This window comes from Fusarium venenatum (assembly GCF_020744135.1).
Source record: "Fusarium venenatum strain MPI-CAGE-CH-0201 chromosome Unknown EDB82scaffold_1, whole genome shotgun sequence".
NCBI lineage: Eukaryota > Fungi > Ascomycota > Sordariomycetes > Hypocreales > Nectriaceae > Fusarium > Fusarium venenatum.
The window spans coordinates 8,236,318-8,252,666 of record NW_027072129.1 but is presented as its reverse complement, the minus strand read 5'-3'; the positions used below and the strand labels follow the sequence as shown (position 1 = coordinate 8,252,666).

Here is a 16,349-nt window from a genome sequence, read left to right as displayed (position 1 = left end):
CAGAAAGAGAGAGAAAAAAACGACACAAGACTATTTCCGCCAACCAAACTCGGCTATCGCTATCCCCGCGTCGCAGTTAACCGCAGGGGTTCCTTCCATACTTCACCCAACTTGTCCCCTCGTCCCGAGACTTCTCGCTGATTTAATAACAACCAATTGCACTCCTCATTCATCGCTCGTGGTGCAAGCTGCGTGTGAATACTATCCAGCCAACTTGACCAACCGATCAACAGCATCACTTGATGCATTGACTCTGACTCGTCGCCACTAGTTGCAGCGTTACAACGCTTGCCAACTTACTATTTGCTGTACTGTTCCTCACCTGGCTCAATTGTCGCGGCACAAACAACACAGCATTTTCGATAAAGTTATTAAGCCGCCGCCATGTCCGACGTTACCACCGCCATCACTACGGCCTGTACGTACAAGGCTCGTGATAGTGATAATATAGCGACCACCTCTGGTTCAGATATTCGACCCGACGTCGAACCCCGAAAGCGACGACATTCTTTCTTCATACCTAGGAGACGATCCATTGTCGGCCATATCATGGATGGCGAAGAGGGTCTTCTTCTCAAAGTCGACCTGTTCCTTTCGGAGCTCGAGCGCCGCCTCGACTTTATCGAGAACTACGTTGACCTCAGCAAAGACTCGAGCATATCGCGCACCTTTTCCACCCTCCAGGCTGTTCGCTCAAGATGTTCTCATGCCTCCGAAGAAGTCCTTGGTGCCGGACGGCGCCGTCTACACATCATGGTCGACACTCTCGAGACAAGATACAAAGAGACTCTGGAAGCCGCCGAGTCATTGAACGAAAAGGCTCACATGGGCGTTGACTTGCTCGAGAATATGCTTTCCGACTTTGAGACCCGGGCATATAAGCTGCGCGAGCAAGGTTTCGCAAACGCCGCCAATGCGGCCGAGGCCTTTATGGATGAGGGACGTCGAGTCGCAAACGAGAGTATTGAGCGCGCCATCCAAGCCGCTTACTCTCTTGAGGAACACATTCAACAGGCCATCGTCTTGGCCAAGGAAGGGCGTCTTATTTCTTATGACGACCTCCCCTCTCCTTGGCGAAACAACCCCCATATCCACAAGGGCTATCGCTTCACCGAGTCCAAACTCGATTGTATTCGTTCAGCCTTCACCCCTTCCAACGAAATGTTCAATATTTGGTCTCATGCGCTTGGTCTTGTGTTGGTCCTTGCAATTGCGCTCTACTTTTATCCTAATACTGCCAACTTTACACTCAGCAGCAAGTCCGATGTGTTCGTCGCTGGTGTCTTTTTCGTTATGGCTTGCCTGACACTTGTCTGCTCGACAATCTGGCACACCATGAATGCCGTCGCAGATGTTGATGCTATTTCAATTTTCGCCTGTGTTGACTATACCGGCATTTCTCTTTTGATCGCCGCTTCAATCATGACGACCGAATACACGGCCTTTTATTGCGATCCTCTTAGCCGTTATATCTACATGGGCTTGACGGCGTTCCTTGGAATTGGTGGCGTCATTCTCCCTTGGCATCCTCGGTTTAATGGTGCCGATATGGCATGGGTTCGTGTCGCCTTTTACGTTGGCCTTGCCTTGACTGGATTCCTTCCTATGGTGCAGCTCGGATGGACTCATGGTCTCGATTTTGTTTACGATTTCTACTCGCCCATTTCCAAGTCGATGCTCGTCTATCTCTCAGGTGCCTTTGTTTACGCTAGCAAGATCCCTGAAAGATGGTATCCTGGTTGCTTTGACTACATCGGTGGAAGCCACAACCTGTGGCATGCTGCCGTTCTTGGAGGTATCTTGTTCCACTACACGGCCATGCAAGCCTTCTTTGCCAACGCTTTCCACCGAGCTGAAGGTGGCTGCCCTTCCTACTAAAGGGCTGAAGCATGGAACGGCGTTTGTTGAAAGAACCACGTCTCAGTTGAGTCTTCTCAACATCTGAAGGCATCGCACAGGTTCTACCATATTTGACCAACTTTGGCTCGACGTATGAACCCCGTGCTCAAAGTCTCAAAACATGGTCACTAGAACTGATTGCAGCGCCGCCCACGTGGCAATACTTCGATCCAGTAACCATTGTGTATTGCACACAAGCGATCTCGACATTTCTCTCTAAGAGGGGATGCAAACTGGGAGAAGAGCCAGAACAGCACGCCCATCCGCCATATTGCACACGCATGTTGACGAGCATCCACGATTAACGATCATAACGTGAGTGATGATAAACAAAAGTTGCGCTTCAACTTCCCTTTTGGAGGAGTAGAAGCCTTATGTTGTCAGACGAATAAGTATAAGCATGTAAGCCGACGCTGTGTTTGATTAATAGAGTGTTGAAGCCTAAAACATGTCAGGCGTACGATGGGCAGCAGACCAGAACCACGCTTTCGCTTCAATTCGATTCACATGTAAATAGATAATAGATAAACCAAGCAGTCGTATATTCATTCATTAATTCATCTGGAGCATCTTTGCTTTTACAACGGCCCTGTTACCCGTTATGAACATTTTCATTATTCGTGTTCCTCCCAATCATAACGCATTTGATCATTAACCATAAACAAAAAGAAGAAAAGAAAAAAAGCCTGTCGTCTGTGGCGAATGGATGGCGCAGTGGCGGTATTCAATAAGATTCCCTTCTGTTACAGAACCCTTAATGCTTTTAGAGCTGTTGTGCAAGGAAATCAGCTCGAGATAAAGTTCCGATTCGCGAGGTGGTATGCACGTCAGATGAGGTCGCAATTGACAAGACCCCTGCACATGCTGTGCCTCGAATCTCTACCATCCTAGGACTCACAGCTTCATCTGTGGCCCAGAAGTACGATAAAGCTAGCCTGGATTAGAGAGCGTGAGACACGATCTCGGCATAAACATCATCTGGAATCTTCTTGATAATACCAATAGTGACAGATTTGACGAGATCCGCATTAAGTTGAGGAAACGATCTCAAGACCTTGTTCGGGCTGGTAAATGTTAGTGATCGTTGGAATCCAAGACTCGCGCGTGGTTCTTACCTGGGAGATTGCAAAATCTGCGATCGCATAATCGTGAGTTGTGCCACGATGCAGACAATGTTGAGATGCGGCCCATATGCGAACAAAAAGTCCCATAATCGCAGAACTTCTGGAAGAGGTGGTGTACAGGCGCATAACGTCAGGACAGAAGGGAAAGCATAAATCTCGGCTGACAGCCCCTTTGCGGTGAGATACATGCTCAACTTAGGGTCTACAATGGCAAGTACTTTATCTACCAGAGCGAGACCTCGATGGACGCCATCCATAGCACCGCGGATATAGCCGGGACACTCGCGCGTTAACAATGAATGGAAAGCCACAAAAGCTTCTGCCTCACTGCGAGCTGCGTAGAGAAAAGGAGCTGCCAAGACATTCATACCCTGGACGTACGTACCGGGCTCCAATCTCGTAGCGCCAGCGCCAGATTCAGAGCCTTCAGTCGTGAGTGTCAAGGCACGAGCTCGGTTACGGGCTGTAGGAGAGGATGTGCTTGCGTTTGAGTGGGATCGACCCGAGATGCTGCTACCACCTGGAAGTGAAGCGCGGCTACTGGTAGGACGGCTCTGGCGAGTTTCCTCGCGGGTGTCGTGGAGCTTCCATGCGATTGCGTTGAGGAGTCGAATAAGACTTGCCTCGCTAACACGGCGCCGGAAGAGAGGATCGGTTGTAAGGGTGCGAAATGTGTCGTTGCGGATCTTGGAGTAGGCTGGAGAAGCGCCTCGATGGATGAGGGCGAGATAATCGTCGGTTGATAGGATAGGGGCATCGAGGAGGACAAGCCAGACGTATATTCTTAAAGTCGACTACATCATGTTAGTTTGAAGTACCAATTGGGAGTGGCTGGTCTTACCATGCCATCTTCAGCACTCTTGACACCTTCGTCAATAACCTTCCAGCGCGCACTCTCCAAAGCACCCAAGAAATCACCATCAGTTGGTCCCTCGCGTATGATCTGATGTAACGGCAAATGGCCATGCGAAAAGACGGGCTTCTTACTCCCAGCACGTTTGCTGGCTGTAACGACGTTCATCTGATGGACGAGGGGTGGAGTGGCATCGCTGTTGGCACGACCTCGCTGGGGTGAGCGATGAACGTTTTGATTCGAAAGAGGAGGCGGCGCTGGCAAGGGTTTTGTAGGCGAGGGCTTTGTAGGCGAGGTAGGGCCATTGGAGTTGGTTGTGCGCTGGTCATCGCGCTGTCGCTGCTGAGAAATGAGGGAGGGCGTGGCCTGTTCGCGGGCGCGAGCGCCTAGAGTGTGTGCGGATTGAAGACGGCGAAGGGCGCGATGAGTGCGCGGCGATGGTGGGGGTTGGAGTTGTGTTGTCGTTACAGGGGCAGGAAGCGAGGGCGTTGACGCTTTGAAGCTGGCATTGAGGTTGGAATTTGACGATGGCTCCGACATGGTTGTGTTTTTTTGAGGTTATCGCTGAGCTGCCCAAAGAAGCATAAGGAGACGAAGGGGGGGGGAGGTATCTGTATTATACAAAAGATTTAAAGAGAATAATTGGCGAGGTTGTAGAATATAGCCTTAGTATTACTAGGGCTGATGCCGTTGAAAAAGCGATCAAGATGTAATTTGGTTTTCCATTAGTAGGGAGGCTGGAGGTTGATTAAAAGGCTTGGAAAGGGAGGAAGGAAGAAGGAAGGTAGAGAGAAGAGATGTCGCTGGCTGGACAATTTGATGAATCGTGTTTGTTTCGCGTTTTCAATTAAACTTGTGCCCAATCGTTTTAATCAGTGATGATAACAATTATAATAGCTCAAGAGTTACAACGGTTTCCGATATACCATCTCTTGGTGTTTCGTCATATGTCTCCATTTCCATGCTTTTTAACGTTGTTGCTATTCTTCTATCCATGGGAATGGAATGCACGTAATTTGAGAGGTTGGCTGTATGCTATTTTGAGATCGGGGTTGGCTGGGCCGATCCGCCGACTTTACGTGCGTTTTAGCGAGATCTTTTCTTTATGTCCGTAAGAACAAGAATATTAAATGATAAGATATATCTATCACAGAGAAGCAAGGTAGTTGTATCTCTAGAATCAGATAATTTATCATAGGTACATATATCCTAGGCCTTTGGCTGATATAGATCATAAACTTACCTTGGTAGACTGGATGTAATGTGAATACCTTAGCACTCAAGGAATTGTCAGCATCTCTCAATTTGTAAAGACCATGGGACCAAAATAATTTTATTGATTTTTTTTTTTTTACAGAAATGCCAAATAGTCACCCATCGCTTATCTGCTTCCATCTCGATCCTCGTGGCTCTTTAGTGTATCAAGGATTGTTTAATGTTAGACCATGTGGTTTACTAAGGCCGTTACACTACTACCATGATAGGTAAAGTGGCGATTGCGACATCGGTCATGCTAAACACAACGCACCCATTTTTATATCATTCTGGGCACTCAAAAGCTGGTCAAGGCTGCGCAACTTTTGTTCCATGGGCTGAAAAAGATGGAGAATCCCATCAAGAGAAGCTTACGGCGTTCCGGCCTGACCGTCTGTAGCCTATCATTTATACATGAACCCTGATTGCCGACAGTCCTGATTACTAGTTAATAATTCCCCAGATTTCTCTAATAGACATCATGAATAAATAATATCTACTTCTCAGCTTCTTACAATTACATCCTCCATCATCTAATGTCACCTTAAACCCCACGGTATTCGTCATCGACCTAACCTAAATCCCAGACCATATAATTAGACACCACTTCTGCACTATTAGCCAGCCCAGCCTACAGCTACAACACCAAATAAGCTGAACACCAACTTCTATATTGAAACACGCGGGTAATACATGACCTGACGATTTCAACCCAGTAGAATCCGTTCGAGGTTACCGGTTACCGGCGCATTCACCAAAGAAAATATATGCCATGTTCCGACTGAAATAAACAACATCTTGTCTTGCCAAGAACCTGAAAGCCTGACCAGTTTCATCTTTGGGCTCTACACACCTGCACAACCTAAACAAAACACCAATGGAAACAGACACGTCAAGACCTATAATGACAGGCCAAAATGGTCTAGGTCATTGCTTCGCCAAGCTCCTAGGCATCAAACTCGAGGGTCAAAAGCGAGACCAATACGCCCAAATGAGTGATCATTCAGTTCTCTCATCACAGAATGGCGGTTTCTTTTATGAGTCCGAGCCCACGTCAGCGGAATGGGTCAAAGAACAAATCCCATCAAAAGAGGATCTCATCACATACGGAGTTTCATTATTCCCCTTCTCGAATTGGATAAGCCACTACAATCTGCAATGGTTTGCAGGTGACCTGGTTGCTGGTATTACTATCGGTGCAGTCGTGGTTCCACAAGGAATGGCTTATGCCATGCTCGCCAACCTGGAACCTCAGTTTGGTCTCTACTCGTCTTTCATAGGGGCTTTGATCTACTGGATATTCGGAACATCCAAGGACATCTCGATTGGTCCCGTTGCCGTCCTTTCCACCGTCGTGGGCAACGTTGTTCATGACATTCAGAACTCTGGGCAAGAAATGCCAGCTCATGTAATTGCTTCGGCCTTGTCTATTTCTGCTGGATTTGTAGTTCTTCTTATTGGGCTTCTCAGGTGCGGGTGGATCGTGGATCTCATCTCCATTACCTCGCTCTCGGCCTTCATGACTGGTTCTGCTATCACAATTTGCGTTGGCCAACTACCGGCACTACTTGGTCTGTCAGGCTTCTCGACTCGGGACTCACCATACAAAGTCTTCAGAAATACTATCGAGCATCTGGGAGAGGCAAACTATGATGCCATCGTCGGGTTGTCTGCTCTGACCATTCTGTACCTCTTTCGCCAGGGTTTCACCGTCGCTGCGGAGCGATATCCTAAGCACAAGAGATTCCTGTTCTTCACTAACACGATGCGAACAGTGTTCGTAATAATAATGTACACAACTATCAGCTGGGCTCTAAATAAGCACAGGCGAGATGATCCCCTCTTCAAAATTCTAGGAGCTGTGCCAAAAGGTAAACCATCACTATGCGCTGCTAGTCTGACAACGAACTGACAAAACCAAAGGCTTTCAGAACATCGGAGTGCCCAAAATAACATCAGATCTTATCTCAGGTTTCAGTCCTTACTTACCAGCAACCGTCATTGTCTTACTCGTCGAGCACATCGCCATTTCCAAGTCATTCGGACGAGTCAACAACTACACAATTGACCCTTCGCAGGAAATGGTTGCTATTGGAATGGCCAATCTCATCGGGCCCTTTCTTGGAGCATTCCCATCTACGGGATCTTTCAGTCGCACGGCTATTCAGTCGAAAGCTGGCGTGAGAACGCCAGCTGCTGGTATAATTACTGGACTTGTCGTCCTCCTTGCAACATACTTATTAACGGCCGTCTTCTTTTACATACCGAGTGCTGCTCTTGCAGCTGTTATAATCCACGCTGTTGGAGACCTTATCACGCCCCCAAACACGATTTATCAATTCTGGAGAGTCTCACCGATTGAAGTCTTTATCTTCTTCACCGGAGTAGTCGTCAGCATCTTTGCGCACATCGAGGCTGGACTGTATGCCACAGTTCTGTTCTCAGGTGCTGTATTCCTGTATCGAATTCTCAAGGCCCACGGTCGATTCATGGGCAAAGTCAAAGTTCACTCGGTTATCGGGGATCATGTTATTGGAGACCATCATCGCAAAGTTGTCGGAAAATTTGAGACGACAGAGAATTTGGACATATCAGCACGAAACGTGTTTCTTCCACTCGACCATGACGATGGCTCGAACCCTGAAGTCGAAGTCGGCCACCCGTATCCTGGAATATTTATCTACAGATTCTCTGAAGGCTTCAATTACCCAAATGCCAATTCTTCACTGGACTATCTTGCCGATTTCATCCAGTCCAATACTCAGCGCAGCAGTCCCGAAGCGTTTGAACGACCGGGAGATAGGCCATGGAACAATCCAGGACCTAGAAAATCGGCAAAACGACCTGTGCATGTTGACGCGGACTCGGTCCTTCCGATGTTGAAAGCAGTGGTCATGGATTTCAGTTCTGTAAATAACGTCGATATCACCTCGATACAACGACTGATTGATATACGGAACCAACTTGATTCATACGCCTCTCCAAATGGAGTCGACTGGCATTTTGCCTGCATAAACAACCGTTGGACCAAGCGGGCTCTTATAGCAGCAGGTTTTGGAGTGCCTTGCAGGCCTGGTGAAGATGGATTACAACGGAGATGGAAGTCTATCTTTAGCGTGGCAGAGATTGGGGATAGAGACTCAGCGCTAGCTGAAGAGACGAACTCTCACGGCATTGCACCCCGAGATTCCGATATCATAGAAGAAGAACCTCTGGTAGGGGGAGTGCCTTCTGTACGATTTTATGGATCCATATCACCCGGCGAGTTGGAGAAGCAGAGGCGGAGAGGTGCTGTTGTTCACGGCCAGAACAAGCCTCTATTCCATGTGGACTTGACGAGTGCTTTACAGAGCGCCATCGCCAATGTTGAAGAGAGACCAGTCCAGGAATAATGATACACATGATGGAATGGATAATGATGATATTGAGATTATACACATTGACTATTAGCGTTCAGATATCGGGTCTCTTGTGATAGACCCAGCAAGCGACCATTCCAGCCATTCGTTGCAACATTTAGATTTCGCATATCAATAGATTAGATGTTCCTCCTATCCTTATGGTCATATGACAGTACAATCAAGCAACCATTGTCACACATGACCTTTTCCCGCCAGCCGTGATTAAAAGACATATAGTAATATCAAAAATAAAACATACAACACTGGGGATTCGCTGGTCGTCACCGACCCAACTACTAATCCAGCGCTTCGCAGCTTGACGATGGGGGAGCGGACGGGACCCCGTATTCTCTACGAGCTTTGGTCGTATGTGGTAGAGTGTAGAGGAAATAATGATTATAGTCTGCAGTGTACAAGGTGAAGGCAGAGATATTCTTGGGACTTGATATGCAACATGTCGAGATGGCAAGCTGTAGTAGCCATGCTCATAGTTGTCTGGTATGCTGTATGTACTATCTCTTGAGATTAGATTGAATCGGTCACATGACTTCGCGTTTCCAACTTTCCACTTTACACGTTCACCAGGCAGACATCACCTCTGTTCAACTCCACTTAGAGATGTACTCCTTGTCACACTGCGTCATTCATTCAGACGTCTTTATTCAGGACTATTCTCATTGACATGCTAGAAAATAAGATCCCTTAAACACCCTACAGCACCCTAAACGAGACAAAATGATTGCTGGATATCAAAGGCTAAATGAAAGAAAAACACAGCCAAATCCCAATATTGTCTTTATCAAGCCTTTAGAAGGTCCTGACAAGAAAGTCGCACAAGACTTTCTCGAAAGAATAGCTGCACAATGTCGTAGGTTTCCCTCTCATGCCGCAATGTATTTGTTGCTAACTTTTACCTTCCAAAGGTCCCATCATGAGAGAACACCATCTCTATGTCACTTCTCTAGAAGAATATGAACCAAACCGTGAATTTGTCGGTCGTAACTTCAATGCAGGAGAGGTGGTTCAACTGGTTCTAAAGTCACCCAGTACCGGTCGCTGGCTTCCATTCAACTACGTCCAGATGGTCATGATGCATGAGCTAGCACACTGTAAGCAGATGAACCACTCGCGGGCTTTTTGGGCGGTCCGTAATTCATACGCATCGCAAATGCACGAGCTTTGGTCCAAAAAGTACACGGGAGATGGAATCTGGGGTAGAGGTGCTAGTCTTGCTACTGGCGGGTGGGAGAAAAATACGGTACTTGCTGACGAGATTCTCCCGGAACATCTCTGTGGAGGCACATACAGATCAAGACGAAAGAGAAAGGTTAAACCGCAGCTGTCCTACCAAGAGCGAAAGGAGAAGAGGATTCTGAAGAAGTTTGGCGCCAACGGAGTTGCTCTTGGTGCAGATGAAGTGGAAAAGGTCAAGCTGGAAAGCGGCAAGAAGATTCAAGCAAAGCCCCGAGTTGCTGGAAGCATGAGAGGGCGCGAACTAAGAGCAGCTGCAGCGCTCGCCCGCTTCGAGAAACAAAAAGACGAACCAGACCCTGTTAAAGACGATGATGAGACGGACTCTGGCAGTGGTAGCGAGTTTGAGGATGGGCCCGGAGAAGATTCCAAGGACGCCGTTGATGTTGACGGCAAGAGAATGCTCGACGGACAAGGCCGGGGGATGGTCAGAGTCTGTGGAGATGAGGATGCCGATGATCTCGGTGCCATGGATGAAACGCAGGAGCTTCAAAAGATGATCAGAGCTATCAAAAGGGAGTCTCCTGTACCAGAGATACCAGACATATCTAAAAGTACAAGACCCCAAAGCCAAAAGAGACAATCTCAACTGCCAGCAACATCAACCACAAAGATCAAATCAGAGTTATCAAAAGAGGCTGGACAACCCAAGATAACAATTTCTCTGAGCCGTGCCAACGCAAAGGACACTCTAAAGGCTGCAGAAGAACCCAGGACCCAATCTCCAACGACGACGACAGTAACAACAACAGCAGCTGAACCAGAAAATTCAACAAATGATCTGTCAACACCTAGTGGAACATGCTCAATGTGTTCCTACGCCAACCCTAGCCTAGCTCTTACATGCGCAATGTGTGCCAATGTGTTGGATTCCTCAGCACCAGGCTCATGGCAATGTTCGAGTGATGCATGTCAGACTACGCGGTATCTCAATGCTGGCGATTGTGGAGTGTGTGGGTTGTGTGGGAAAAGAAGGGGCCATGACACGCAATCCAACAACGCTGGGTGAAATAAATGTGCTTTTATGGCAAAAGAAAAGATTGGCTTGAGTATTTCATTGACGATAATCACAGCAGCCGCAATTGTAACGACATGTTACTGAGATGAAGCAGACAACTCACATAGTGAATTGTACACTTGAGAGGTCTGGTTCCATGGACATGAAAAAGCACTTATTGATGTTACAGAATGGGGAACGATTGACTAGTTATAAAGTCTGAGCAACGATCCACAGACAGGCCAAGAGTTGATGGCATTATGTTTAAGTATGCATCTGTTGGAAAGATCTGTCTCATTGCTTGTCTTAGAGTCTTGATGACCACGCAAGATTCGCTTTTATGAGCGATCAAGAGGACTTCTTTTATATACAATATTAAGCCTCCCATGTCACATTATCTCCAGTCAAGTCCAATCACTCATCCCTCCGGCACCCTTTCTTAGCACATGTCGGTCATGCTGCTATATGGAGCTCGTTCGGAAGTGACCTACGACTTGTGAGTGATATCACAATAGCAGCTTCTCTTGATGATCCTACCAGTCTAGCCGGCGGCGTGCTTCTTCAAATATACATCTTGACAGCGCAGCCAAGCATGGCGAAATCCTACGCGTAGGGACTGCTGGCGCGATCTTGACGCCCGATGATGTAGGGTTGATCTAGGGCTACTTTACAGGAAAATTGGACAAGGAAGTCTGCGTGTGTTAGCTACAGTGGCTACTTACTTGTGGTTTTGTGTTGAAATAGTTGTTTTGTTGATAGCCGTCACATTAAGGGGGTACGAGTATTTAAGATCCATGCTGAAACCCGAGACGAGTTCGTTTGAATGAAGGCCGGGCGGTCAAGTGTAAGATAGGCGCGAACAATTGGTGTTGATAGAGTGCAATTTGGAGGTGAATATGTAAAGGATAGCGGGCCGAGTGCCCGGTCCAAGTCTTCTTGATAATTCATGCAGGTAGGTGGCAGGCGAAGGTGGTTCAAAGACAAGATTAACGCGATAATGGAACGGATAACCCACGCGGCGTGGGGAAGAATATGCAGGCCATCTTGGAAAGCGGTGAGTATCAAAAATGAAGAACAGTCAAGATAAACAGGTCACAAATGAATGAGAAGAGAGTAGATGAACGATAGTCGAGCTGCACCGTAAGAAAGAAGAAAAGAGATGGATATGAAAACTGAGGAGAACAGAAGAGAAAAGAGGAGAGGGAGAGGGAAAGGACAAGGAAAAGGAATGGAGGGAGACAATGAATGGGCGACAAGAAGAGGATAGATTCCAACAACATAACCTTACTTTAGCTGCTGTTATGTAGTGTTTCCTTACAACAACGGTTATTGGGTGGCTCGAATCAGATCGACACTTCGCCGCGGTCCAGACCGTCCAGGAAATGAACGGGCTTGGTGTTGACGATGCTGTCCCCCACCACCAGGAACATACAGTATCATTTGGACTAGTCTGTCACCGTGCAGGTTGCAAGCTGCAACATTGTGGGCGGCTTCCACCCATCTTTTCTGTGTCTTCTGGTATTTATACCTTGGCAATTAAACTTGATAGGCAGGCCGTGTGCACTACCAAGCTCGCGAATCTCTTGGTGGTGTGGTGAACCATGATTTTTAAAAAGCTATTATTTCTACCAAGATTGGTTATAACGGATTGTGGGAGATGCCCGTATTTGTGCGGGTGAGACTGGCATCTCGACAGACCACCACAGAACCAGATGATTCAAGATTATCCCACTAGGAACCACCGGCTTCAGTCAATAGTTATTGATCAACAACAAAACCATGGCAGAGGGGAGTGAATGAGTAACATCAAACACATCAATAACTGAAGAGGGTGTCGAGGGCTTCAGAAATCCTACCCAAAACAACCCAATACAGGTTGTCGAGGTCAAGCCAAGTGCACCAATGCATCGCAGCGGCCGAGAATGCCGTGAGCCGGTCGCGGGAACAAGTGGGCAGGCGCGGGGTAAGAAGCTGAGCCCATGATTGGCTCAAGAGGAGACAATCCCAGGAGAAACAGAACAAGGCCTCCGCAGCCATATATCTCTATAGATATATTTCCTTGGCTTGTCTACTAGGTAGCAGAAAAAATGGCCTCCTAAGTCTTAGGATATAAAAATAGGTAGTCTAAGAACTATAGCCTAAGGGGCATAAAGTGACCTACTAATTTCGTCTCTTATGCTTCCAGTGGTCAATTTTTCTGATACCCTGAGGCTTGTTCAGTTTAGGGCAAGGATCTTTACCCGTGCGTATTCTGAGTTCAGTCTTCCCGAACAACGTGGTATTTGTGGAATTTCAGGCAGGCTAATCAGTGATAGCATGAGAAAGGTTTGTCATTGTTATGAAACTGGAAGCGATCAGCTGGGGTCAAAGCAGAATGCAACAAGGTAAACCACCAGACTGCTGGTCTATCGCAAGAGAGAAGTATTCATGGTGGGACATCCATCGATATCCCTTAAACAGTGGCTGTTGCAAATTCCCGATGCCAAAGGCCAACCTAGATGGGAAGGTTGCAGCAAACAGTGCAATTGATGCTGGGAGATGGATGCCATGGTAATGACAACTCTGCTGTACATCGTGCTATCATGCTGAATATTAAACGGTGCTGATCATGTCTTCGTTGTTCGAATGCCACCATTACCTTAGCATCACAGCCGTCACTTGATCTGAGATGCTGGGCGCTAAGAATGAGCCAGACGCCAGGCCGTGCGCGATTCAAGGTTTGTGAGAGTCATGTCAAGGGAAGCGAGGTGTGCTACGCTGCAGATGGCTTAAGAAGGATTGGATGAGATCCAATAGTTGAGATGTCAAGTAATAACGAACGTAATTCTCGCGAGAGAAGGGGGCGGTCCTCCATCCTCAAAAGTGAGTTAGAGTGAACTGTGAATGCCGAACATGATGTTTCGTTTGCGTGTTTGAGTTACGTCGCATATCATCATGTCCTCCTCTCCCACCATCGTTATTAATAGTGGCTAGGTGCTAGATTAGCACTTGTTCATCTGACGTGCGTGACTCTACTGGCTCCTAAGAGCTTCGTTGCTTCAGTGTTTTGTCTTTGGTGATCGTAGGCCCTCTTTCGCTTTTGACTCTTATCTTCCACCATGACCAAACGTGCATATGTAACTAGCTGGTGGTTAGCCAGTGGAGCGATCAATCGTGAGATACCAATTGGCTGCTCGGCCATCTATCGGCGCATCTTCCAAACACAAAGAGATTAAGGTTGAGAATGTTTCCCATGCCTGTTCGACACTTCTCGCTTCTCGTTGACTGAGAAACTGTACCTGGGCGGCAAAGCCGCAACCCCCAAATAAAAGTGCTGGTGGATTTGTGTCAGAGATGGCTGAGTGGGCGTCGTAACTTAAATTACCCCGCAAAAAAAGCAAACCGTCATTTGGGGGTGACGTCGATGCCAGGTGGTAATGGATCGTTTGCGCTGTGGACATCGTAAGGGGACCTACCAGGCGTCTTTTCCGCTCTAGGGTTGGCTTCTCGGGGCGGTCCCTTTGCAGACCCGTTTTCTCCGCAGTCCACCAGGCAGCGCTAGTGAAGGCACCCAGCTCAGGCCCATGCTTGAAGCCGCAGATGCCGGGGAGGAATATGGAACATTGGGCATAGAGCCCTAGACAGGCAGGGTCCGTGAGGGTCCACCATGCCCTGAGCCGCCCGCTGTAAGAACAGCAGTCCAAGTCCAAAGTGGCGGTTCGTATTGCATCTTGAGTGCGATCTTCTCATGGTTTCGTTGCTGCGTTACCGGGCCATTCATTAAAAGGACCGATGGTTGGTGGTTGACTTGTTACCTATCTTCGATTCTGTGACAGTTTTTTTTTTGGGCATGTTGTCAGGTTTAAAGTGATGAAACTGTTGTAAATTGGATTAAATGATAAATGCATGTGATAGCAATGGAGAGCAGGAGAAGCAGATGTGATAAGGATGGGGAAGTCAGGCACCAAACAGTGCTATTTTGGGTCGTCCATCGCATTTCCAATGATCGTACCATTCATACTTTCATCCCTTCCATTTTCCTCTTTGTTGCTTCATTAGTCTGGACTTGCTGGCTCCTCTGAGACCTTCCAAGATAGCCATGCACCAACGCCATGGAAGGAGCGGTTAGCTGACAATGAAAAGGAAGCAGGCAGGTGTGTCGGTAAGTCTCTGTCTCATACCTCACAGAACCGCTGCTCACTCAACACATTCACCCTTCCTCAACGAAACACTGTGGAAAGACAGATCGTCACTTTTACATAGGTAGTGTGGGAAGAGTTTACGGTATCTATCTGCTTGTCCACGTCAGATTTGCCAATCTTGTCACGGAGTCTCGGGGCTTGTATCGAAGATGATAGGCGAGAGTGGAAATGAGCTGCTGATTTACATACATCCTACTCATTCCATCATTACATAAACAAGGGCATTCGAGTCGGGAATTTGAGCAAGTAACGGATTCCGATGACATCTCAACAATTGGATGTCAACACCAACATATGCTCAATAAGCCAAGACGCACCGTAGCTGCTAGCCTCAGATTCAAGATGAGCAAGAAACGAGATGAGAGACAAGGGTTCAGCCCCAGACTCATGGCATCCCCATTATTCCTTTGGGGGAGGATACGACTCGATTCACTTCTGTAGACCCTCCATAATGGACCCTGGAGTAGCGCCACAGTAGTTTAGGCTTAGGTAGCGACCCCAGTCCCCAACCCTCTTCTATTGGGTGATCTGGCCAACCATGAGCCCGATTTCGGGAGTGAGTATCCACATGGTAGCCACTACGTCACTCGGGCCCCGGACGCACTTTCCCCTCCATTTGGATTTGAACAAAGGAAGAACAGGGGAAGGTCTCGCCCGCCTGTTCTCAAAATCAAAGTCAAACAAATCTTAGAACTAGCCACGCTTGCATGTACCGGCGTCAGCTTCCATGGAGGGGGGAAAGACCCATCTTGAATGCTCCCCCAACTTTTGACTTGCTACGACAAGACAGTCTGAACCTTACCTTAGTAGCCTAGGTAGGTAGACTTGACCCTGGTCAATTATTTACTGCCACCATCTTGCGCAAGGTCCTCGATTCTCATCTCTCTATTACTACTAGTCGAATCCGCCGGTCTCGCTCGTCTTCATGTCGTCGCCCCTCCTCCAACGTTGACCTAGAAGAACGCCTCTTACCTAAACCGGCAACGGCGATCTCTCATCACCAACTGGCCTTCTCTGCTCCCCTGTTTTAGAGCTGATCAACCCCAATTCATCCTCGTTCATCGCTCACTGACTACACTGTCCGTTCGTCTTTATCAACCCCTTTGATCCCCCCGTTTCTATCCCGTCCTTTTAAACTTTTTCTCTTCTTCTTTCCCTTTCTTCTCCTTTACTCATTCCTTCGACTCTTCTTTGTTCTCAACTCTACAGGCCATCCTGCAGCCCACAATTACTCTAAAACACTATCATCACCCCCACCGGATTCACTTGTAACGCTGTTTGTGCCATCGTCGAACCACTCTGGCGCCACTGCTACGCATATCTCCCCATATCTCACCGTTACCAAAACTATAATTATCAGCGACGAAAGTCGTTTATTAGTTGCCCATC

At 47.6% G+C, this 16,349-nt stretch overlaps 6 protein-coding genes across 6 annotated transcripts; 3 read left to right on the top strand and 3 right to left on the bottom strand.

The window, feature by feature from the left end:
• Positions 1 to 384: 384 nt before the first annotated feature.
• Positions 385 to 1,878, top strand: EDB82DRAFT_422337 (hemolysin-III related-domain-containing protein; the record flags this gene model as incomplete). Its single annotated transcript, XM_025728722.1, has 1 exon — positions 385 to 1,878. The coding sequence occupies one exon, from the start codon at positions 385 to 387 to the stop codon at positions 1,876 to 1,878; it is 1,494 nt and encodes a 497-aa protein (XP_025588543.1).
• A 605-nt stretch (positions 1,879 to 2,483) lies between these two features.
• On the bottom strand, positions 2,484 to 4,856 carry EDB82DRAFT_533703 (rab-GTPase-TBC domain-containing protein). Its single transcript, XM_025728733.2, has 3 exons — positions 3,865 to 4,856; positions 3,015 to 3,817; positions 2,484 to 2,963 (listed from the first exon to the last, which is right to left on the bottom strand). Exons 1-3 carry the CDS (start codon positions 4,414 to 4,416, stop codon positions 2,840 to 2,842), a joined length of 1,479 nt encoding a protein of 492 aa, XP_025588544.1. The 5' UTR covers positions 4,417 to 4,856; the 3' UTR covers positions 2,484 to 2,839.
• Positions 4,857 to 6,034: 1,178 nt separating this feature from the next.
• Positions 6,035 to 8,522, top strand: EDB82DRAFT_543827 (sulfate transporter family-domain-containing protein; the record flags this gene model as incomplete). Its single annotated transcript, XM_025728744.1, has 2 exons — positions 6,035 to 7,001; positions 7,054 to 8,522. 2 exons carry the CDS (start codon positions 6,035 to 6,037, stop codon positions 8,520 to 8,522), a joined length of 2,436 nt encoding a protein of 811 aa, XP_025588545.1.
• Positions 8,523 to 9,121: 599 nt separating this feature from the next.
• EDB82DRAFT_457883 (WLM domain-containing protein) lies at positions 9,122 to 10,968 on the top strand. Its single transcript, XM_025728755.2, has 2 exons — positions 9,122 to 9,399; positions 9,455 to 10,968. Exons 1-2 carry the CDS (start codon positions 9,267 to 9,269, stop codon positions 10,789 to 10,791), a joined length of 1,470 nt encoding a protein of 489 aa, XP_025588546.1. The 5' UTR covers positions 9,122 to 9,266; the 3' UTR covers positions 10,792 to 10,968.
• Positions 10,969 to 11,794: 826 nt separating this feature from the next.
• On the bottom strand, positions 11,795 to 12,077 carry EDB82DRAFT_490364 (uncharacterized protein). The gene has a single exon (XM_065608366.1). The coding sequence runs from the start codon at positions 12,057 to 12,059 to the stop codon at positions 11,841 to 11,843; it is 219 nt and encodes a 72-aa protein (XP_065465810.1). The 5' UTR covers positions 12,060 to 12,077; the 3' UTR covers positions 11,795 to 11,840.
• A 351-nt stretch (positions 12,078 to 12,428) lies between these two features.
• Positions 12,429 to 12,929, bottom strand: EDB82DRAFT_490361 (uncharacterized protein). The gene has a single exon (XM_065608365.1). It carries the CDS (start codon positions 12,814 to 12,816, stop codon positions 12,595 to 12,597), a length of 222 nt encoding a protein of 73 aa, XP_065465809.1. The 5' UTR covers positions 12,817 to 12,929; the 3' UTR covers positions 12,429 to 12,594.
• Between the last annotated feature and the right edge of the window lie 3,420 nt (positions 12,930 to 16,349).

Coding starts and splice junctions, on each gene's coding strand:
- EDB82DRAFT_533703 (XM_025728733.2), bottom strand. CDS start 4,416: ATGTCGGAGCCATCGTCAAATTCCAACCTCAATGCCAGCTTCAAAGCG. Junction 3,818..3,864: donor AGAGTGCTGAAGATGGCATG/GTAAGACCAGCC, acceptor AACATGATGTAG/TCGACTTTAAGAATATACGT. Junction 2,964..3,014: donor CAGATTTTGCAATCTCCCAG/GTAAGAACCACG, acceptor AACATTTACCAG/CCCGAACAAGGTCTTGAGAT.
- EDB82DRAFT_457883 (XM_025728755.2), top strand. CDS start 9,267: ATGATTGCTGGATATCAAAGGCTAAATGAAAGAAAAACACAGCCAAAT. Junction 9,400..9,454: donor AAGAATAGCTGCACAATGTC/GTAGGTTTCCCT, acceptor TACCTTCCAAAG/GTCCCATCATGAGAGAACAC.
- EDB82DRAFT_490364 (XM_065608366.1), bottom strand. CDS start 12,059: ATGTTGTTGGAATCTATCCTCTTCTTGTCGCCCATTCATTGTCTCCCT.
- EDB82DRAFT_490361 (XM_065608365.1), bottom strand. CDS start 12,816: ATGGCTGCGGAGGCCTTGTTCTGTTTCTCCTGGGATTGTCTCCTCTTG.